Source organism: Amblyomma mixtum, chromosome 5 (genome assembly GCF_055824585.1).
Source record: "Amblyomma mixtum isolate Tamu chromosome 5, ASM5582458v1, whole genome shotgun sequence".
Lineage (NCBI taxonomy): Eukaryota > Metazoa > Arthropoda > Arachnida > Ixodida > Ixodidae > Amblyomma > Amblyomma mixtum.
In genome coordinates this window covers 164,271,503-164,294,983 of record NC_143016.1, presented here as the reverse complement: position 1 = coordinate 164,294,983, position 23,481 = coordinate 164,271,503, and the positions used below count along the sequence as shown (strand labels likewise).

At 48.3% G+C, this 23,481-nt stretch overlaps 1 protein-coding gene across 3 annotated transcripts in view; it reads right to left on the bottom strand.

Moving 5' to 3' along the window:
* LOC149344472 (uncharacterized) overlaps window positions 1-23,481 on the bottom strand; it is a 42,743-nt gene that overhangs the window by 3,746 nt on the left and 15,516 nt on the right. For 2 of the 3 annotated variants that reach the window (XM_089546293.1, XM_089546292.1), the window contains 6 exons: window positions 18,188-18,329; window positions 15,063-15,165; window positions 13,614-13,628; window positions 11,146-11,273; window positions 3,681-4,002; window positions 3,430-3,548 (listed from right to left, as the gene is read on the bottom strand). In XM_089546293.1, the coding sequence (XP_089402419.1) occupies window positions 3,430-3,548; window positions 3,681-4,002; window positions 11,146-11,273; window positions 13,614-13,628; window positions 15,063-15,165; window positions 18,188-18,283 (783 nt within the window). In that variant the 5' untranslated portion in view covers window positions 18,284-18,329. The remainder of the gene's footprint in view (window positions 1-3,429; window positions 3,549-3,680; window positions 4,003-11,145; window positions 11,274-13,613; window positions 13,629-15,062; window positions 15,166-18,187; window positions 18,330-23,481) is intronic. The other variant, XM_089546294.1, reaches the window with a different exon arrangement.

Here is a 23,481-nt window from a genome sequence, read left to right as displayed (position 1 = left end):
GCAATAATGAATTAGGATTTCGCGGAACCGCAGAAGCGGTTTATGAGCTTCTGAGCCAGGAGAGCTAGGATGAGGAGCCCGGTGTGTGAGCGCTCGGGCGGCCGCATCAGCGGCCTCATTGCCTCGTAAACCCTGGTGGCCAGGAGCCCAGATCACTTTTTTGCGAGTTGGATCGGCGGGAGCGCGTCTTAGAATTTGGGAGGCAAGAGGGGATATTTCGCCTGCAAGAGAATGTTCACAGGCCCGGCGAGAGTCTCGATTTTGGATTGGCGGCAGCGAGAGCTATTGCGACTTCCTCCGCTCGTGTTGAATTTGGGGCCCGAAAAGATAGGCCATCGACATTCATTCCCCGGTGGACAACGGCAGCCGTGAAGAATCCCGTGGGCGACGGCCCTGTGATTTCCACGTAGTAGACGCCCTCTTTATATCCATATTGCTTCTCAAGCGTGCGAACCCGCGCTTGTCGTCTGTCTTCATGTGAAGCCATATCCATGTTACGAGGGAGCGGAGCGACCAAGAGCATGAGGCGCCACAGCACCGGGATGTTCTCCGTCCCCTCTGGTATGCATGTGTGTTGGATGTGTAAGCGGTTTAGCAGGCGGCGCCCAGGAACCGTCTGCGATAGCCGCGTATATTGGCTCACGAGGTGGGATTGGCGTCGTGTGTCGTTGCGTTTTCACTACTACGGCTTTTGCACACTGCATTCGCGCTAAAGTCGTCTGCGCACACACGAACACCGTTTTCGGAATGAAACAATTCAATAGAACCACTCCGTGTTCCCAAAAAAATACGACTGTCCCACACCAAGTAGCTCACCGTCCCATGATGCTTTGAGCGTCCATGGTGGCTGAAGTGCAGCGCCGCCAGCTTTCCCTCTGGGTAATAGTAAGAAACTCCATGGGACAAAACACTTCGGGAAGACGAAGCAGCCCAGCGGCTCCGTCTAGGTGACAGGAGCCCATGTTAAAAGGAACGGTGTCGCCTGTGACACCACGCGGGTTAAGAAGAAAATAACACTCGTCCTTGGCTGCCATCATCTTGTGGCTCGCCTGCAGGGGCCGTTCCCTTCAAGACGAAGTTCCGACAGCCGATATACTTTCGCTTTGGTCCCGGAATAAATTTTCCGCAGGGCTTTTCTTTCTGTTAACCAAAGAAGCAAACCTTGTGTGTGCACGTTCTACCCTTTTTGTGACTACTGGGCACCTCAAAGCGCCCGCAGGTCACAGAAACCTACGGGTTCTGAGTGGAATCGGGCGTGCATATTCTCCGCGACATCTTCCCACATCAATGTAAAGTGCAAAGAAGAGGGAATACTTGTGTGTTGTGTTGTGTTGGGTTTTATGGCACATAGGCAGCTAAGGGTATCATGCGCCAAGCACAAGGTATGGAAAATGTTTTCTGTGGGATTTAATAAAAATGAGAAACGTGATCAGTAATAACGGAGAAGACGAGATCTAGCAATGGCTAATGGTAAAAGCTTTAAAAAGGTCAGGTAGCCTCAGCGGCCATCCTTGGCTTGCCAAGGATGTCGAGGATCCCAACCGATAAAATAAAAACCTCAGCCTTCTTCACATGAATGAGAAAGTGGCTGAGGTGTATCGTGCAATAGAGTGAGCCAGTGGTTAAATAATTATAGTTTTTCCAGTACGCCTGCTTCTTTTAAAAAGCTAAATATAGAAGGAATGTTAACAATGGCATTATCGTCTAAGAGCAGTGCTGGATGAAAAGGAATGCATTCTCTATAAAATTGACTAAAGTACTTTTTTCTCAGTTTTTCAAGTTTAACACAAGATATTACAATATGGTTAACCGTAAGTTCGTCTCCGCATTCTTCGCAAACAGGTTTTTCTTTTTTTCTAAGGAGAAAGTTGTGTGTAAGGTGCGTGTGGCCTATTCGGAGACGGCATAAGATAACTTCTTTAAAACGTTCCTGGTGCACACACGACTTAAATTCACCTAAAACTGGTTTTACCAAGTGCAGTTTATTTTTACTTCACTGTTCCAAGCCGACTGCCACTTTTTCCTTAGTTTCCTTTCTATTGATTTCATGCAGTCATTACAGGGTATACTTACTTTTTTAATTTCCTTTCCACGAGCCTTAGCAGCACACAAATCTGCTCTCTCGTTGCCTGTTATTCCAACATGACTAGGTACCCAGCAGAGTTTTATGTTTTGTCCTCGAGCTGTGGCTGTTACTATGTCGTGTATGATGTCACCAAGTATAGGAGTGATAGCGTTTCCAGAGTGGAGAGCTGTAATTACACTTAAGGAGTCTCTATAAATAATACTGTTTGGGAGGTTCTCGTTAACTATTTTTTCTATGGCCATACAGATTGCGTAACTTTCTGCAGTGAAGATGGATGTGCACTGTGGAAGTCTTATTGTTTTCTCCGAATTCCCTCGTACCACTGCGCTTCCTACGTAAACATCTGTTTTTGATCCATCCGTGTAGAAATCCGTAAAACTATTGTATTTTTCTTCCAGTGCAAGGAATTCTTGTATTATATGTTGTTGTGGAGTTTGTTCTTTATGGAAGTGTGTAAGAGTGAGGTCACAGATTGCAGGAAAATTGTACCATGGAGGCAGTGGATTTCGTCTTGGTGCAATGGCAGGTAATGTGTCTAGAACGCTGATGTTTTGGCACATCTCTTCAAAACGCAGGAGGAGTGGTCTTATAGCTAGCGGCTTGTTGTTATACAGTGTTCTTGATGGGCATTTTGTGACTATGGGGTAACATAGGTGTTTGGGCATCGAACGGATTTTTAAAATGTACGAGCATGTGAGCATGGTTCTTCGATCTGTAAGTGATGGTTCGTTGGTTTCTGCATAAAGACTGTTTATGGGTGACGTCCTGTATGCACCGGTGGAAAGACGCAAACCTAGGTTGTGCACTGGATCTAGTCGTTTAAGGTATGATGGTCTCGCTGAGCCATACACTATGCATCCATAATCAAGGGTAGAGCGTACTACAGAACGGTAAATTTTTAAAAGACATGTTCTGTCGGAACCCCAATTTTTTCGTGACAGTACTTTTATTATATTCAGGGATTGAGAAGCTTTCTTTTTGAGGGTGTTTATGTGTGGCAGGAATGTGAGTTTTTTGTCAAAAGTTACTCCTAAAAACTTGTGTTCATTGTTCACTGGTAATGTGACCTCATACTTGATACATTCGATTACAACCTTTATGCTATGCGAGGAAAATGAAATTCATGCAAGTTATAAATTTATAGCAGCTGCGTACGCTTCCTTTTACTTGTAAAATCGGTGTTCTATAATGTAAATTACACCAGTTTTGACTGACAGAAGCGTTTCTTACAACGTAAAGGTGAGTGAAAAGGTACGTTACATAGCCGGGCACCACCTTACATAGCCTGACGAATAGCAACTGGGCTTCGCTATACTTCGAAAAAAAAACGAGGACACGCTTACCTCGACGATGTCGCAGCAGAGTTGGGCGGCTGGCACGGCATAGTCAGCAGTCTTGCTGGCCATTGAGAAGGTGGAATGCGCAAGCCACTGCAGCTCGTCGGAGTTGAGAGCATTCGGGTCTGAAAAAAGCACCAAGCCGATGACCGCTCAGGTTTAGGGGCGCTCACTCGGCCTGCCGCATGCGCTCGCGACAGGCTGCCCGAAAGAAACCGCAAAGAGCCAGGACGTTAATTGGAGTATGCGTCACTAACCGGACAACGCCTTCCCAAGAAGACCAGGGAACTCGGCCGGAGATGATCCGCTCTGGATCTCCGCCTCATCTTGACTGGGAGTTCCGGCGGCCGGAGATGATCCGCTCTGGATCTCCGCCTGATCTTGACTGGGTGTTCCGGAGGCCGGAGATGATCCGCTCTGGATCTCCGCCGCACGTTGACTGGGAGTTCCGGTGGCCGGAGATGATCCGCTCTGGATCTCCGCCTCATCTTGACTGGGAGTTCCGGAGCCCACGCAGAGACTTTGGTTGGGCCCCGCTGCATTTTGCACTGGTGGGCTATCTACGGTGAGTGAACTGGCCTGAAAATAAGGCGTACCGCAAAACGTACACGATCGTCGCAGTTATCACGTGCCAGGATAGCTGCAATACTAAGCAAATACCACAGCTCAAATGCCCGTTTTTAGCCCCGCCGAAAGTGCTGACCTCGCAACACTGCGGAAAGCCTCAGGAACGTTTCATCTGCCACTGCAATGCATTACCCCAGTCTAGAGCATCTTGGACTAGGCGTCGTGATTTCCTGACTAAGAGCACGCGGATAGCCGGTGGACGAGGTTTCAAGTTTGATTAGTACTGCCATGATTAGCACTGCCATCTGGCACTGCCATCGAGATCCATGAGAATGTTGCGCTTTTCCCGTGCACAATGTTTGCACTAAAATACACATGTACAGCACAGAAGAAGGCAGACGCTTAAATGCAACCTGAGACGCACCACAGAAGTAGCGCTCGGTGGGATATTTTTTTGCACCCCCAAACCCAGTTGATAAAGCCGTCGACTCCTGATATAACTGTGAAATCTGCAATGACTGCTGGTACGAACAACGAACGTAAGTTATGGCGTTTCGATACGCTTAAAGCAAGACGGATTGATTCATTCGTCTACAAGCTCCTGAGAGCAATTCCATAGTACTATTGCAAAGCTGCCTACCACGCTGAAACCGCTCTATCGACCTTGGGACAACCCACAATACAAGCATAGAGCGGGCATAGATAGGACTAGTCCTTCAGAGAATTAGTGTGCCACGAACTCATAGGTTAGCCAGACAGCCTAGGGTATCAGATCTCCAAGTGGTGCCATCAACCTCTATTAAGTAAGGTCAACAATACAGCGAGAAAGTGGTATTTCTGTATAAATACTCTCAGCGGTATTCATTCAAGGCGGACCATGTGGTCGGTTTCCCTGTTTTCATAGCACACTGCTGCATATCGATGATTTCACGCCATTCGAGAAGGAATTTAACCCTTGTATATAATAAGCAATGATGCGGCAGCAAGTAGTGTTAAAGATGCCCTAGAGTGAACCAACACATACCTAGCACTTCATAATGGACGTTCACTAAGCAAGGTCAAGAAGAGTCTAATGTAACAATGACCATCACAGTAATGAATAAAGAAATTGTTCAACAACTGCAATTCCCTTTCTCATCGTCAAAAGCGAAGAGCCTATTCGGAGCCAAAGCAGGGTAGCTCTGGGCCGCTTTTTGGGGCGGCTCTCAAGTCTCGCGGGAGTTAAGACTCCCCTGTGTTCGTCCCTAGTGCTCCATGAGCTCCGCATCGACAGCGGCAGACACCAGCCAGGTAGATGCGCACTGAGCACTGTCGCACTTGCGACAGAATGGCGCGTTCATGCGTACATTATGAGAATGCGCTCCTTCTTGGCTATCACATTCAGCAGGCATGGTTGCGGTAGGTGCCATTCTAATGGCAGCTAGTTATGAGACAAGAGTGTTGGCAGGCATGTACGCGCCATGCATACATTCTGTTCGAGGGCGCCAAGGGCCAGCACTTGTGACATTAGGCTTTGGTCTTGCAAAGTGCAAAAGACGTTAGCACACACAAAAGACACAAGCGCCTGTCCCATGCCATGAACAGCCTTTGTCAAAAGTATAAATTCCAAGGAATTGGCTTTTGAGGCAACGCTATGCAGCTTATTATGCATCACCGACGTTCCAAATCTCTTCAGGGTAGGCGGAACCGCAGTCCTTGCACTATGTAAGTTAGGACTTCCTAGGAAGTTGCAAGGGTGCCACAACATGGCCCAGAAGCGAACCCATCCCCTTCTTTACATCTGATAAATGGTGTACATTGTAGTGTTTTATCTAAGCGCAACTTTACTTTTTTATAAGTATTTTCCTAGTGCCTGTAGATATTCCCCAAATGTAACCTGCTTTGTAATGTACGATAATTCTTCAATGCCAAGTGCGTATAACCAATGCTGTCGCTGTTCCAAGGCTGGTGGTTTGAGCTCGTCAAGCTGCCCCCAGGCTGTTTTTTCTTGACAGTGAAACACCTCATGGAACACGGGTAAAACAAAAACTATGCAAAAAGATATGCAACTCAGAGCTGTGTGGAGGAGAAGCTGTTTCACCGCCATGTCGCATGACGACGATGAACTCCGGTTGAAATGATTTTGATCCGTTGTAATCCTACCTTTCCACGCTTTTTAATTGGTGTTAGTTATCAACCCCCAATCAATGATGCCTCTTTCTTTACTTTATTTCATGACAGAATCCAAGCTCTAACGCCAATGTATCACAACACTCCCATAGCTTTTTGGTGATTTCAATTTTCTTTCCATAAACTGAACTAATCCATCTTGCACCTTGCCAAAGTGCAACACCGAAAGTGAACTCTTGCCTGAGTTTCGGTCTGTAGCAGCCGGTCACATAATCCAATCGCATTAATGTACCGCTCATCTAATATTCTAGAATTCGTTTTAACAACACATGCTATCTTTTCTTCGTTTACCTTCCTTCCCTCCCCAACCGATCACGCTGTAGTCTGCGGTTCTCTCCATTGCAGTGCACTCAGAAGCAAAAAAAGAACTAAGAAACCATTAACATTCTCTCAAAAAGGTGAACTATAGGTATGAATGCTGAGATAGCATCGTTTTGTGACACTTTTGCAGCCAGTCATCAAGAGCGTCTTGTTGAAACTAACTGGCAATTTTTTAAAGCATAAATGCTACGTCTAATCGCAAGGTACGTTCCCACTATCACAATAACTGAGCGTGCGCAGTCAGCACGGTTCAAATCAATATTAAAACGCTGAATAACAAGGAAAAAAGGCTTTTTCGTACTGCTAAGCATTCAAACAATGACACAGCTTTGGATAAGTATTTTTGTGCCGCAGGCGAGTACAAAAAATCATTACATACCGCCAAACACAACTTTTCCTGCAACACACTGCCCTGCATGCTGCTTAACGGCCCAAAAAGTTTGGAAAATGATCAATCCTTCTGTTTCAACAAATATTTCTTTGTTTCATACCGATGGCTGCAGTGTATCTAAACACGAAGTTAGTGATGTCCTAAATGATACATTTCGTGCTGTCTTCACTAATGAGTCCCTTGTAAACTTCCCATTGCCACGAGAATATGCTTATCCTGAAATGTATCCTACATCCTTCGACCCAAACGTTATCTCTAATGCACTGATTCGTCCCCAGCGGGAACAGATGGCATTAATGCTAAAGTGATTAAGAATACTTAACATGTCAGTGGCTTTGTTTTGTCGCTCATATTTCCGCAGACGCTCACTACTGGTACCATTCCCACTGACTAGAGGATTGGGAACGTTGTTCCTGTCTTCAAAAGAAGGTAACCGCTCTTGCCACAGTAACTACCGGCCGATGTCGATCACAAGTGTTTGTTCAAAAATTATGGGGAATATTATTTGCTGTCATGTTGCAACTTTCCTATCATCCGTCAGCTTTTTTCACCCCAACCAGCATGGCTTCCGTCAAGGCCACTCTTGTGAACCCATCTTGCTATTTTCTTTTATGATATTCACATCAACGGTGACCTTAACATATCCACTGACGCCTTTTTTTAGATTTTGAGAAACCCTTCGACGATCTCCCACATCACACCTGCTACTCAAACTGTCAGGTCTCATCTTAGACGCTTGTGTGCTCAGCTGGATCAGGGATTGCCTAACCAATCGTCTCCAGTTTGCTGTCGGTGCCAATTCGCATTCATCCGCCCTCTTCGATGTCTGGTCAGGTGCTGTACTAGGCCCCCTACTTTTCCTCATTTACACTGACTACCTACCAACAACATAACGTCTAATGTAAGCCTGTTTGCCGACTGTAATTCTTTTTTTAGTAATATAGACACCACAGGAAGGAACGAACTTGACAGGACAGAGCGCTAACCAAGTTTTCTGGACTTGCAGGCCACATGGCCAATGATCGGAACAAGTTGGAATGGTTTCAGCTAGTAGAGGAAACGAACGCTTGCGAACTAGAGACAACTTCGGAGAATATTTTTGCAGGCTAGTTGGTACATTACTGGAATTCGTTCGTTCCTTGGTGTGGTGTCTATATGCGCTAGAAAATAATTCCACTAATGTACCAACTAGCCTGCGAAAACGTCCTCGCAAGTTATGTGTCTAGTTCTGCAGGCGTTCTTTTCCTCAACTCTTTGAAACCATTCCAACTCGTTCCCATTATTATCCATGCGGCCTGAAAGTCTAGAGAACTAGGTTAGTGCTCTGTCCTGTCATGTTCGTTCCTTCCTGTGGCGTCTATATGCGCTAGAAAAGAACTCCAGCATGCACCAACTAGCCTGCAAAAACGTTCTCGCTGTTTGGCATGATCGTGTGATATACCGTTTCATAAATAGCCTATCATATGTTACCGCCCTACATGCCGCCGCGGTGGCTCAGCGGTTATGGCACCCGGCTGCTGACGCGGGTCGGATTTCGATGGGGGCGAAATTCTAGAGGCCCGTGTTCTATGCGATGCCAGTGCACATTAAAGAACCCCAGGTGGTTGAAATTTCCAGGGCCACTCACTACTCTTCCCCTGATAGCCTGAGTCGCTTTGGAACGTTAAAGCCCTATAAACCATAAACCATTACCGACATGCAGAACGATTTCCTCAAAGTTGTGGGGACACACGTGAATCCTCTGCCCCGTAGTCACGGCCGCGCGTAAATGTCACGCGATGTTATGCGCGCGCTGTTCCAGAGCTTTGCAAGGAAGGGCACACACGCCGCCCCGGCTTCCTACCACGCCCCGCGAAGGCTTTCCCTCTTTTCCTTATTAGAACAGAGACCTCCTCTCTAGAGCCCAGGAGAAGGCACGGTGCTCACGAGCCTCGGGGGTGTTCTTTCGGCAGCCGTGCATACGCACGGATCCCACATCTGCGACGCATACCGCTGACGTCACCGTATCGCTCTCGCGTGTGACATGACTGCGGCGGGCCAGAACTTTCCTCCCCCACCACTTCGCGTGTGTTCACCCCTTTTGTACTTTTCACCCCCGTATGCGAGTGGAACAACCCCTAGTTACAGCGGTTGTTTGGTTGCTGCTTGTGTATTGCTGGGGAGCAATAAACGCTCATCCGAGTAGAACACTAGTGTGTCCCCTCTGGCCCGAACCAGCCGTGTTGCCTACTTACCGCACCGCAGGTTGGGGGTCACAGCTCTGACTGCTAGGGCTGGCATGCTGGGGCCAGAAAACGACTACTGCTTGTAGCGCTTTGAGCGTTATTACATGAATAACCCCTATAGGGTGCAACAGTGATGCGACACATGGCTAATGCAAATAAATGTCAATAAAACATATATTCTCTTTCCATCGCGGACGGAACTACTCATCTCCTAACTATATCATTTACGGTTGTCCTATAACTCAAACCGACACTAGCAAGTACTTAAATATATCCGCAGTCATCCATCCTGGTCCTGTCATATTACTCATATAGCTAACTCTGCCAGTCGCGTCGTTGGCTACTTACAGCGTAAGATTTCCATGCACCCCCTTCAGTCATGCTAATCGCTTTTGTATCGCTTGTCAGACTTAAACTAGAGTACGCACATTCTATATTTGATCCTCACCAAACTAACCTGTGTAATTTACTGGAATCGTGCTTCACGATTCATTCTTTCGAAATGTTCTTACCGCACTGGTGTAAGCCAACTAAAACCCAAACTTGAACTTTGTACTCTAGCACCCCACCGCAAACTAGCTCGCCTTTCTCTTTATCGTAAATTTTTTCACAGCTTCACACCCAACAACGAGTTCACCCGTCCAGCCCATAGTTTATCCCATCGTAGCCATCCCAAAGCCGTCTACCCCATACCACAATATTCCAAGAATCATTTTTTCTGCATACTGTACTCGACTGGAACGACCTTTCCGGTCAATCGCTTCCTTAACACATCTACAATTCAGGACTGCCACCGAAAATCATTTTTTTTTGCCATATCTGCCGTACTTCCCGCCACCCCCTCATGTAATTCCCTATAGATGGGGCCTTTGAGAACTTAATAAATAAATAAACCCTCAATCGGTTCATGCTGCTAAACTTCATCGAGCAGATCCATTCTCCCCATGTGCTATAGGTGGTGAAAAAAACGTGCTGTATTTCACAATTCTGCCCTCGCCCATAACTTAATTCCGCATGCTGGAGGCGTAAACAAAAAACGGCAGTGCGCTGTGTGCTGTCAACGCACTTTCAAGAACCCCAGGAGTTTGAAATTATTCGAAGCCTACCGCTGCGGCGACTGTCTCTCTCTCGCCTCCATTCACTCCTCCTCCCCATTTCTTTTCTCAAGGTGTGTTTCCCGCGCACAACGTCAGTGCCGTAATTACTGCTTATTACCACTCCGCCCTTAACACTTCCATTCATGCTACAAATTGTAAACTGTGGAGTTAGCCATCCTGAAGCGACGCATGCGCTTCGAGCGACTCCGTATAGTAAGTTGTCGTTGTTGTTAGTGGCTATTTATTGTTCACGAAAACAAAAAAAAAGTAAAAATAACAATGAAAGGAAAAGATGTTACTAGCCACGGTATCTGCCATCGAAACCTGAAGCACCTGAGCTGCGGCTAGCGGAAATAAAAGGACAGAGAGGGGCCGAAGAACGTGGTGGGGGGGGGGGGGGGGGGAGCAATAGAAGGAAGGGTAGGGGTAGGGTGGCAATATACACTACCTACAAATACAGGATATGCCCTATAGTAGAGGGGTTATATTAATTTTTGTCCGCCTGGGATTGTTTAACGTACTCCGGCATCACACAGCATCACAGAGCAAACGGATGCCTTTTGCGTTTCGTCTGTATACAGAAACGCGGTCCCTGCGCCCGCGACTATTTTAGTAATTTTTCTGTAGCCCTGCTTTTCGGATATAGCACCACGAAGATCAGTAAGGTCGCCCCATGGATGAATGTATGAAGTAATCAAATATAAACAGCACTTCGGGGCTCAGGCATGGCTAGTTAAGAGCTCCATGGTCCTGGAAGGCTGCAGCCTACCCACTCCAAGAGTCCTTTTTTCAAGTGCATAGAAGTGGCATGAAAGCAAACGCTTGAGCATTCCGCGGCTTTCAGAAATATGAGCTTCCTTCGTGGCCACGCATCCGACCTGCTGCACTGGAGTGCTCGGGAACAGCTGAAGCCACGCGTAGCAAGGGGAGCACGGTCTCCTGCATCATTTACCGGGTGGATGGTGAGTCTTGACCGCTGCGCCAGCAGCTCGCCGCCACCGACGCCCAGTGCTGCGGACAGGGGTCGCGGGTGACCACGGCCGCGGGTGGACATCAAGATGACTTCAGTCGACGCATCCACTGGGATGTGCCAAGTTAAAAAAAAATTAAACTTAGATGACGTCCAGTTACCATTAGTTGTAAAAATGCAACAACATAAAAACCTCAGGCAACATAAAAACCACAGGCACAATACAGTCACACACAATGTAGACAACGATCACCAGACACGTATCTTGAATTGATTAGAATTTTTAGAGGGAATAGGAGAGAGGTTTCTCTCTCTCCATTTTCCCACCTACCAACTATTCCAGGTGACAGGTCGCAGCTGGCTCTTCTATCTACCAATCTTGACAGGTGGCCGGGTATTGCCACATGCCAAGTTGCTACTTGTCCCCTCGCAGGTGGCAAAGTGTGACACCGGCGGTTGGTGCGGGGACATGGGGTTCTTATGCAGTCGGTTGGTTTGGTTTTATTGGTTTTATGGGGTTTAACGTCCCAAAGCGACTAAGGCTATGAGAGACGCCGTAGTGGAGGGCTCCGGAAATTTCGACCACCTGGGGTTCTTTAACGTGCACTGACATCGCACAGTACACGGGTCTCTAGAATTTCTCCTCCAAAGAAATTCTAGCCGCCGCGGCCGGGATCGAACCCGCGTCTTTCGGGTCAGCAGCCGAGCACTATAACCGCTGAGCCACCGCGGCGGCTCTTATGCAGTCGGATAAAAAGATCGCACTACTGATCTGAGAGAAGGATAGGCAGAATGTGAAAACAATGAAAAACGTATGGCGCGCTCAAGGCCTTTTTTTTTAGTAAGCTTTCAGCTATACTGACGCTGGGATCGTAATGGGTGGAGCCGCAACTCACCAAAGTCTCCCTTTAGGTCCACAATTACAAGCATTTGTGCCCTCCTCTTCCACTTCCATGACAGTGAAATGAGGCGTATAGCGCGCGCTCCCTTCCTACCCCTTCTAACTCCCTCCTGATAAGGCAAGCCTGCACCACGCGTGTGCAAGAGAGCGCACCTCATACAGCGTCACACCATGGTAAATGGATGGACACATTTATAAACAATATAAATACAGAAAAATATGTTGTCTGTATTCCCCGATGTAGCGCCCTAGAGACCTTTCCGCTGGGCGACGGAGATGTCAAAACGCCTCCTCTCTGGACTTTGCAAAACCAGTTCCGTTGACGCTTACGCTGTTCTAGCGCCAGGTACCCTTAATAACTCAACATGCAATATAGCGACGCCTAGGCAGCCATCATTGGAAAGTCTACGGAGGAGCTCAACTGCCATCAATACCAGCACCTTCTGTCATAACGCAGGCTACCGCTTACCTTATGTGGCGCCATATCATGTGTCATTATGCCAAATCGGAACTGCCGACGTACGCAACAAAACACGGACATCAATTGTAAACACCTTGAACACAACGTTGTTTCTGCAAACATACGTTCTGATATTGCTTTCTTGCTACACTGATGTCTAGTACTTGACAATGACAGTCAAACCGTTCATTAGGCGACAAGGTGCACTGGAGAGACCACATATTTCATCGCCGTGTATTTTTAATAAATAGTGGCATACTTCCATTTGTTGGTAGAGAGGGCAAACCTCTTGTCTAGAACACGTTCTGGACGTATTTCGGGCTAAAAACGCAATATCTGGCGATAACAGATGGCTAAAAATGGTATGGATGTAAGTGCGTGTAGTTGTTCAGAACTCATAGGAACTCATAGGTCATTTTTGCTTTCCTGCTCGCAGCGGCTTTGGGAGGCGTAGCACACACAGTTCGGTCGTTCTAGAGATGTGTTTTGCCACCTGTACATTGTACAGGGTCAATCACACTTAGAGGGAACACGGCTCTGCGTGGCTGCGCACGCGCGGAGCACCATTGCGACCAAGCCGGTAGCAAACCCGTACAAAGGGGCAGGTGCACGGTGCACCACGTCGAGGTCCCTCTTCTCGTGCGCCAGACTGCATTGATTCGTGAACGGGTTAGATGCGGTGGCACTCCGCAGGTACGTGGCTACGCTGAGCCGTGTTCCCTCTGAGTGTGATTGAACCTGTATGTTTGTGCATAACTGTTGGCATAGGCCTTGGTTCATGCCTTTCGCTAAATAATTGCCTTTTCCTGCCATGTAAAATATGCTTCCAGCGCTTCCTCTAAGACAAGAAAATGAACAGGATTGTCGTCTTGCCCAGTGTGATTGTTTTTTCTTTTTCATTTTTCTTACCCATGTGAAGTGATGCCGAACAAGTGTGAAAATAATGAAGAAGGATGGCGAGTTGGGCATGTTGGAACAGATTCCGAGTATGGAAAAAGCAGCGTCAGCAGGACTAAACACAGAGGAAAGAGCACGTGGAGAAAATACCAGGAACAGCGGAAGTAAGAAAAAAGAAAACGTGCTACTCACATGAGGCCCTTGCACCTGAAGTCGCCCAGCGAGAGTACAGGAAATGCAGTTCACGGCCGGGAGTCACGGCGGATAAGAAGGCATATTAAGTGTGAGCACAGCATTATTTCAAAGCAAGCTTTCAGTTTCAAGGCAGTCGAGCGGAGCAAAAGGGACCCGCTGTCGTTAAAAGCAACGCTGTCGTAGTTGCCGCGACTAAATCTTAAAAGCTAGGTGCTGGTCGCCAGCATTAACAAAAAAAAACTCAATGGCGCTCCCTTGGGTGACACGACGGCAATGCGTCACCGGTCACCGTTCAGAAATGCGCTCACTGACCACTTTTTTTTATGTATTTTATTTCTCGTTCATGGCGTATTCGTTCTCATCTTTTGTTTTAACGCCGCGACATCGTTCATTCCGCGTTTTACATTCATAGATCCCTGGGAGTCGTCCGACAACTCCTCGCGAAGTGATGCAGGGGTTACGAGATGCGCCACTGTCCTGCGTTGGCAGGTGCTGCCACCGGTGAGGCTGGCGAAACTCAGGTTGCTCCTCCCGAGCACCCTCTCGCGGCCAATCATTAATTTAAGTGCCACCTGCCACGGTGGATAGTTTGTTCACAATCCAATGAGCAGGGCTTCACCTAGGGCTGAACTCTGTTTATCGCGACTTGTCCCCTCCAATGTTCAAGCTTTAAAACAACACACCTTTTTAAGTGTCAATAAAGAGCAGTGTCAACATCCACACCCTCCCGTCATTGCAGCTGCCGGAATGCAAACTCTCTCTGCGTTGAACGCTAATAGGAATGTAAGGGCGCCGAAGATCAAAATAGCTATAAATTTGTGAATGTTTAAAACCCATGCAAAATTTTAATGTGGAAGCATATATATGTCCCACTAAGACAAAAGCTGCCGTCCGCGGTCTGTCGCCACCAATCGCTTTAAATTCGGATGATGTCAAAACGCCACTGTACGATGCCAGAACACATGTAAACCTGTATAGTCATGAATAATGAAACTTAACGTACTAGGAATTGTAAAATCACGACTCGTACTTTGGTCACGACTCATAGTCACTCAGCAACGTAACTTGACTCAGCAGTTTACAAGTAATGCAAAGTAAAGCGTAGAGTTCGTACAAAGCATTCATAGTCATTCTGCAACGTAGTGTGACTCAGCACTTTAATGCTTCCGCATGCTCACGTGGAAGCAGTCCTAAGTGTCTTCCCCGAATTTATTTTACGACGCAGATAATTTAGGTTTGAAACAGGTGTCATTTCAATAACGTGCACCGCATATCCGATTTTCTTGCGAGCTTCAAATTGAGAAAACAATCGTAGGCACATCTCCATTTTCTGGCGCCGCAACTTCTGTGTAGGTGAATACGCCCACTCAACGCAAGCTACGTACGCAGTGGCGATCAAAAGTCTGTCTAAAGCTAAGGAGTAATGACAAGCGCTTGCGTACTTACCAGGCGGTCTGCAAATTGGCATCGTTGCGCTGGCGGAGCCTCTGCCACGTGCGCGTCCGCGCGATCGTCCAGCGATTCTACTCTCCTCCCGCAGGCCCTGTTGCTGCCGAAATAAGAGGGGCAATATATGGTGACTCACTGGCTGTTCACCCACACGAGGGCGTCGCAATAAGAAGCCTAAAAAATTTCGTATTCATTACAGAATATAACTCATCTCGAAGAAGCTTATGAAATATTGTTCCAGGTAGAAAAGTAATGTATGCTGAGACGGGCTGAAATGTACAAGTAGAGCACTTAAGCAGACGCTCTGAGCGCCTTCGGGAGCAGAACTCGGCGGCAAATAGCTGCGCCTATATCGCTCGAACCCGGACCTCGTGTCTCTGGGACCTAAGCTGGCGTTGATAATGACGCGTCTGTGCACATGTGAGAAAACCACAGCGGGTTCCACAGACTGCTTACTTAACCGCCTAAATCCAGCGTCAACCACAGTAAAATTTTACAGTTGGCGCCTGTACAGGCAGAAGCAATGTGAGAGGGAGCGAGCGCGTGGTCGCCGTAGTTCGGGGACTGCTATCGCCGAGGTGCGACGATAATCGGCGGCAAAGGCACAGCTTTGGTCAAAAGTCTTAAGGCCACAGTGTTCATCTGCAACGAAATGAATGTTTCTAAAGTGCTCCGTTTAGCGGATCATTCAAAACACGTCAAGCAGAAAGCTCCTCTACCTCAAAAAGAAACCTTCTGCTAGCATTTAAAGGTCATGCGGTCTTTAAAATGGGCGTAATGGCTCTTTTGCGCGGCTGAAGCGAAAAGCCTTTGGCCTTAAGACTTTTGGCCAAGACTGTATATGCGAAGTAAGCACGGCCTGTCGCTCTTTGCGCGAATGCCCCTGGTGCCACCCATTCTCGTCGCCTGTCGGCGGCAGCGCTTTGCGAAGAGCGAAGGCCACGCGCTCGCGTGGTCGCTTTCATGTTGCTAGGTTGGTAGTTTCAGCGTAGGTCTGAGGAGTCTCCGTCCGGGCGTCCGGGGAGGGGGGCGCGTCGGCCGCCCGGTCCGTAAAACCTCGGGCTAAGTGGCCGACTCCCTCTCCCTCGTTCCAGGAGTTCCCCGCACGAGCAAAAACCTAGGCTACGCTGATCTGTCGCGAAGGGACGCTGTCTTTGGGGATGCGTGCCGCGGCAGGGCAAACGAAGTTGTTGGAACAATTGCGGATGGCGTTTTTGGAGTCGGTAAGGACTGTGCGAGTGGCAGAGTGAGCGATGGCAAGCGCTGTCGCAAAGAAGGGCCTGTGCAGCTGGAAATAGTGACAGCCGCCACGCGTGTCGTAATCGCAACATGCCCGCCGTAGCAGGTGGCAGTAAACTTAATGATTGGTCGCGAGAGGTTGCTCGGGAAGAGGAACGTGGGTCCCGTCAGCCCCACCGGTGGGAGCCTGTGATAACCGTTCCCGATTTTGGATCGGCGGGAGCGAGAGTTACGTGGAATCCTGGCCAGTAGGGTCTACGAAGCAATGAGACCGCTGATGCGGCCGCCAGAGCGCTCACACACCGGGCTCCTCATCCTAGCTCTCCTGGCTCAGAAGCTCATAAACCGCTACTGCGGTTCCGCGAAATCGTAATTCATTATTGCGACAGCCACCGTCTCTACCCGGCACCTGCCGACGGGCTGAGTAAGGCGGAGGAGTGAACTCTGCAGAGCCTGCAGACAGGTACTCTTCTCTGTCCTGCCATCGCCAAACACTTTGATCCGAACATAGATGGGCGCTGCCCGCACTGTGGAGAGATCTGCGATATCTTTCACATGGTGTGGGCATGTACTCAGCATCCTCACCTTCCCCTTCCCCCCACCCCTACCCGAGAGGCATGGGAGACTGCCCTCCTCAACTGCTCCACACTGGAGTCCCAAAGGGCTCTGGTAAAGCGGGCGCGAGACGGGGCCTCGTCGTGCGGTCCCCAAGACTACGGATAACGACCATGTAGGGGGGTCTTCTGACACTCAAACCCAATTTGAATATTAAAAAGTTTTTCGCCACCACCACCACTCCACCGGTGGCTGTGTTTGAAACAGCCACCTGCCAGGGTGGTGGGGGGTGGGGGGAGGGGGGGGGGGGTGGCAGTAGCGTATCGTTTAACCACTGCACCACTGCGCCAGAGTAGCACGAGGACTCCCAGCGATTTGCGAATGTAAAGTAGAGAATGACCAATTCCGCATATGTAGGCATTAGCTGCAACAAAGTCAGCACCAACAGAAAATACTAAGGCATTCAAAACATCCGCCGAGGATCGCCGAAGACTTTTTCCTTTATCCACGGTACGCTCCAAGTGCCCACTCACTGCACGACTGCCACCGCGCCTGATTACTACAAATCAATCCAGCACAGAGCGTCCGAGAGGTGTTTCGCAGCATTTGCCGCAGTGCTGCGACTGCGAGCCCCACCTGCCGACAACAACGGTTGCACGATGTGCAAGGCACGGCCTCCATGTACTGCATGAAACTGTTACCTGATCACTGGGAACGCATACACATTGTCGGCGGCAGCAACGCGTGTTAAGTGGCGAGACGTGAGCGCGTGACCAAAGCGAAAGCCACAAAGGCAGTGCGAGCGAGGCACGTGTCAGCAATGGTCGCGCATTCGCGCTCAAACTCTCCCATCGGTTTCGAGGGATGCTGCACACACAGTTCTTGCTGTAAAAGGTTACTTCGTACGTTGCTGCGAACGACGCGACATCGCTCTGCAACCAGGCTGCTTAAAGTGCACAAAACGTGACACATGAGACTGATGACACGGATGTTGGTGAGAATTGCTTTGAATCCATGCCTATGGGCTCCAAAGGTCGATAACTTCGATGCTCCCGAGTTTGTGAGTGTTTTCTCTTCGAGAGCTGAGGTACCCTCGACTGTAATTTCGTCAACTTTTATACTTTTGTGCAGCAAACGCCTCACTGCGGCTCCTTGAGCACAGCGCAGAACACGAGGGGCGCCTCTTGTGTTTAAGCTTGTCACGGAGTCAAGATTTAGTGCAGTGCTTTGTTTAATCCCTCAGGCTGCAGAGCTTGGTCTGGTCTTTCCTGCATGCGTTTAAAATCGTAACATTGCACTCCATAATGTATCTCATCAGAGGAGCTCACCTGCGTCGTCTCTACATTGCTCTGAAAGCCCTGCTGACAGATCTTGGCTCCTGCACCAGGCGGCACCAACGCTGAGTTGCAGTTCTTCTGCTCCATGGCCCCGTCTTGCACTTTGCTTCAAATACTTCACCGAGAAAAACACCTGCGAATTGCGAGATCAAAGACAGAACAAACTGTGGCCGTCGGCAGGCGCCCCACCGATGGCAAGACAACACTCCGGGCGGCAGTGAGGTCTGAACTTACGGAGTCGGTGGACACGCTCTAAATTTCAAGGCCATCATCTTTGTTGCTGTACTTCGTTTTTTTATGTGTAAACGGTGTAAGAAAAGCTCAATCTAAAAGCCGCAAATAAAGCGACTGCGCAGGTGCTATTATGCATCACGTAGCCATATGGCTTAAACATGAGCATAAAATTTTCTGTCCAGGCGTTGAATGGGTAAAGGAGTCACTGTGATCAAGACTCCGTCCGGAAATCGAGTTAACTTGTTCAAGACAAGCAGGGCACTTTGTCTTGAAGCCGGTTATGTTCATGGCGCCACAAACACAATGTTTCCTGTAAGAGCTGGCCAAACTGCCGTTGTTTAACCAGGCAACATCAAGCTACACACTGCATGGAAGTTAACAATATTCACAATGAATTGCCAGATCACAGGGTAGTCGTGCGACAGGGGCGTAGCCGAGGGGAGGGGGGTGAAGAGGGGGGGGGTCGGATTCAGAACATCTTTGGAAATTTTATGAGTGCTGCATTCACCCTTTCCCCCTCCTTTCGGCCTTTTTTTTTCTTGCCCATACTATTTACCCACCAACTCGATATATTAAAGTTTAAAAACGAAAATAAGAATGTCGGTTTGTTGAGAAAACTGTTTTTTAAAAAAACCAGATAGCACCACTAAGCTGACGTTATCGCTGCATGTCTGTTAACATGCGCTGAGCTAAAAGTGTGGATGTAACAGTGAATTGCCGTAAAACGCTTGCATTTAGCGTACAGTCTTTGCCAAAAAAAACCTCGCAGCATGATTTGCTTCTCAGTCGTATTGTAGAGCCCTCACAGCGAACCTGAAGATAAAAAGTTCTTTGAAAGTGAGGACAGGGGTTCTCCTTACCATACAGAGATGTAAAGCTTGAGCGCTGGCGTAATAGCTTTAATATACGTCTGAGAGGCAAACCGTGCAGCCTGGTTACTTTTGGAAAAGAGTGTACGTAAGCGTTGGGAAGCAGACAGCTAGTAACAACGCCTCCGGATCATCACCTAAGGTATCTGAAATTGATTTTGTACCTACGCTCAGAGATCCCAATAAGGCTCACAGCCGCCTGACTAAAAGCTTCACTGTGTTGATTTTGAGGTATACGGGGCCGTTTCATTGCAGTTTTTAAATACAATTTTAATCTCGTGCTTACCGTGTGTGTGTGTGTGTGTGTGTGTGTGTGTGTGTGTGTGTGTGTGTGTGTGTGTGTGTGTGTGTGTGTGTGTGTGTGTGTGTGTGTGTGTGTGTGTGTGTGTGTGTGTGTGTGTGTGTGTGTGTGTGTGTGTGTGTGTGTGTGTGTGTGTGTGTGTGTGTGTGTGTGTGTGTGTGTGTGTGTGTGTGTGTGTGTGTGTGTGTGTGTGTGTGTGTGTGTGTGTGTGTGTGTGTGTGTGTGTGTGTGTGTGTGTGTGTGTGTGTGTGTGTGTGTGTGTGTGTGTGTGTGTGTGTGTGTGTGTGTGTGTGTGTGTGTGTGTGTGTGTGTGTGTGTGTGTGTGTGTGTGTGTGTGTGTGTGTGTGTGTGTGTGTGTGTGTGTGTGTGTGTGTGTGTGTGTGTGTGTGTGTGTGTGTGTGTGTGTGTGTGTGTGTGTGTGTGTGTGTGTGTGTGTGTGTGTGTGTGTGTGTGTGTGTGTGTGTGTGTGTGTGTGTGTGTGTGTGTGTGTGTGTGTGTGTGTGTGTGTGTGTGTGTGTGTGTGTGTGTGTGTGTGTGTGTGTGTGTGTGTGTGTGTGTGTGTGTGTGTGTGTGTGTGTGTGTGTGTGTGTGTGTGTGTGTGTGTGTGTGTGTGTGTGTGTGTGTGTGTGTGTGTGTGTGTGTGTGTGTGCGCGCGCGCGCGCGCGTGCGTGCGTGCGTGCGTGCGTGCGTGCGTGCGTGCGTGCGTGGTTTGGGGGCTTACATTGGCCCTTTAGAAATGAGCTTAAAGAAACGACCCAAGTTGACATTGGACAATGTCTTAAATAAAAAAGATAATTCGACACCCACTTCAAGTGCTGCACCGGTGACCCCAAAGGAGGTGGCACAAGCGTCTCCAACACTGTTAGCGGCAGCCTCGTCTACTTGTTTCATCGAGAGCAATGTTTCCGTCAACGATATCGAAATCTACGCCGCATGTGGCCCCTGAAATCAACAAATTAGGAGCGACGAGACAATACACAGGCTGTTCACTAATCTATCGACGACCGGCGATGAGTACATCCTTCCTGTAGAAGGAAAACAGTGACTGATGTTTAGACCCCAGAGGCAGAAAATGTACACCTGGCTTCAGTACTCTTAATGCCACAAAAGGGCATTCCGCGGCGTCTGTGTGCTCTTCAGAGATTAAAACTGCGAGGAAAGAGTCTCATCGGAAGCTCTGCGCCCTGGTTCGCACGTCGTTCACGCAATGGTATTGCGTACTTGAGGCTTTCAACTCCCGCACCGGCACGGAGTGCCACAAAGCTGCTGCACTCTCCGCAAGTAACTTCCTGCAAGCGCTTGAAGGAGAATCGGTACGCGTACAGCTGGACTGTGCCAGTCGACGTGAGCGAGGACAAACCGAAAGAATCTTCTCTCTATAATGAACACCGTGCTTGTCCGTGCTAGTCAAGGAATTCTTCTCAGAGGACATTGCGACACGGGCCCCCTAGAGCTCGAATAACCCGTTGAAAACGATGAAAACTTTCGAGCACTCCTTCGCATGAGAATGCGAGGCGGTGACGAGGTGATCAGAGAGCACATCGATTCCGGGCCTGGGAACCAAGCCAACAACGCCCGATGCTTCACCCTCCTGGTGGGCTAGATAACAGATGTCTCCGGTAAGTTTGACCTACCGATTTAGGAGCATTACAAACATAATTAACCATATACTCGACCTTGATTGTTTTGTGCATTGTTGCTGGGGAGCGAATGCGATTTTTCTTAATTATATTTCAGCGACACAAGGTATTTTGGTCATCTGCGCTGGGAAGCATGTACAGCCCGCCAAATATTTAGCTAGCGTGCGCGACGGCCGCTCTCCTAAGCCTCCCGCTCTCCCAAGTGTGACGGCAATGAATATATGAGGCCCGCGAGCGCGGTACAAGGAAAACGCATACAAAGCCACGTGAGCAAATCACAAAACGTGGGTAATGTGGTCGCCTGCCATTCCCTTGCTTTCCTACAATCCGTGCTTATTTCGCGCAGCGTTCGCAGATCCTATGCTTGTCTGTGCGAAACCGGAACATTTTCGGCAGCATGTCGCTCATCCATTGGAGGGGGCGTGTTTGATTTCCTTGTCACAAAACACTCCGTAACCTTGGAGTCGAATCGCCGCAGCGTACGTTTCGCGGGCGACGCCGGCTGCTGACCAACACTCGTAGCGTTTTTTACTGCACACTAGCGGAAAAGCTGGCGACCTTCCTCCAGGCTGGCGGCTCTTCACACACTATGAAGGCCCGAGGCATACCGGGACGACAGCACACCGGATTGACATCTAGTGGATTGTTGACTGTGCTACGGATCGGATTTTTTTAGCCGTTCGGTTTCGCTTTCACCATGCACTGAAGTTTTTACTGATGTTTTGTGCGCTTTGTGGTTGTGTAGTGCAGCTGTACAAGCAGTTCATTTGAGATCGGAGGCATCTGAAGGCGCTTGACTAGAAGTGGTGCCTGCTAGGCCTAAAGTCTGTTTGCCCCTCACTGTGAGCCATTTATGCAGCAAGCTGGGTTTGCTCAAAGGGAATCTGTGCTACCTATGCATTGACCTAAGGGAACAAGATTTGTTGTGAACTGAGAACCCAGCAGTCTGCTGCCATGACCATACTGCACATTTCTTGTAGGAGTCTCGAAGACGCTTTAAAAGCGCAGTATTTCGATAAGCGCAACTTATGTTAACCGCACTCGCTGAGGTTTGCGTCTGGTTTATTTCGAAGACTGGTGGCCAAGCATTGCACGCAGAAACGACTTCCGCTTTATGAATTCATTCATACATTTAAATATCCGAATGTTGCACTTGTTCGCATGAACACGGCCGTCACTTACTTCTATCAGGAGAGGTTTGCGCTTCCTAATTCGTGTTTTTCTCGGCAAAATCTGTAAGCGCAACGCCAGTACATTCCGAGAGCGGGTACTCTGTGCACGCTATGTAGTTATGTAGTTTCTTATAAAAAAGCCGGGGCTCGGGCAAGTTTCCCACGGCACGAACATATCGCCTATGCACGGACATAGGGCGCGTACCGCAGTAGCAGCAACGCTTCTGTTTTTCACAGTGGGAAAACGGAAGCTTCTAAAGTGTAGTATTTCAAGCGGTAACAATTTTTTTGAAAGAATATTCGTTCTGAAAAGTGTGTCTGTTAAATGCAAAAAAAAAAATATATTTTCTACGGTTCGCTTTATATATAGCGGCATGAAGAGAAAGCCCTCTCTGGTCATGAGAAGAATCGGTTATCGTTTACGCCCATGTGCTTTTCTGCTCATTTATTGCAGTGTACAGTAAGCATATTTCATTACAGGACATACTGATTTTAGAACAACGCTTACTGCTTGCAATGTACCGGGAGTTTCAGCGAACACTTTCAAAAATTTTTAAATATAGGCTTTCTGGGGTAAAAATATGGTTTTTTCGGCATAGTATTACCAGTGTTGCCGGACACTAGAAAACCGGTATATCGCCTTAAGTATTAAGCTGGTTAAATAAATTTTAAGAATTAACGTTTTAACTATTAGAGTTAGGCGCCTAGTTGCAATTCGAGATTTGTAGCCAGTGGTTAGCAATAGCCCTGTCCGTTTTTAGAATTTCGAAAATGCGATTACCCGTGGCGCTCTGGCTGACAAAATTTGGCTTTTTCGTCTAGATACGTGCAATGGAGCGGTTGCTTTGCCTGCATGCTTTCGAAAGCGCCTGTATTCTCGCCCGACGCAGCCAGATTTTGTCGAGCTACAGAGCTGAGGGTAATCGCGTTTTCGAAGACTAAAACTGGTATGGCTATTACTAACGACTGGCTAGAAATCTCTAATTGCATCTAGTAGTAGTAGTAAAAGACTTTTAATCGACCATAATTTACAGGCCGAGCATTTCGACCGCCTGGGCGACCAGAAGCC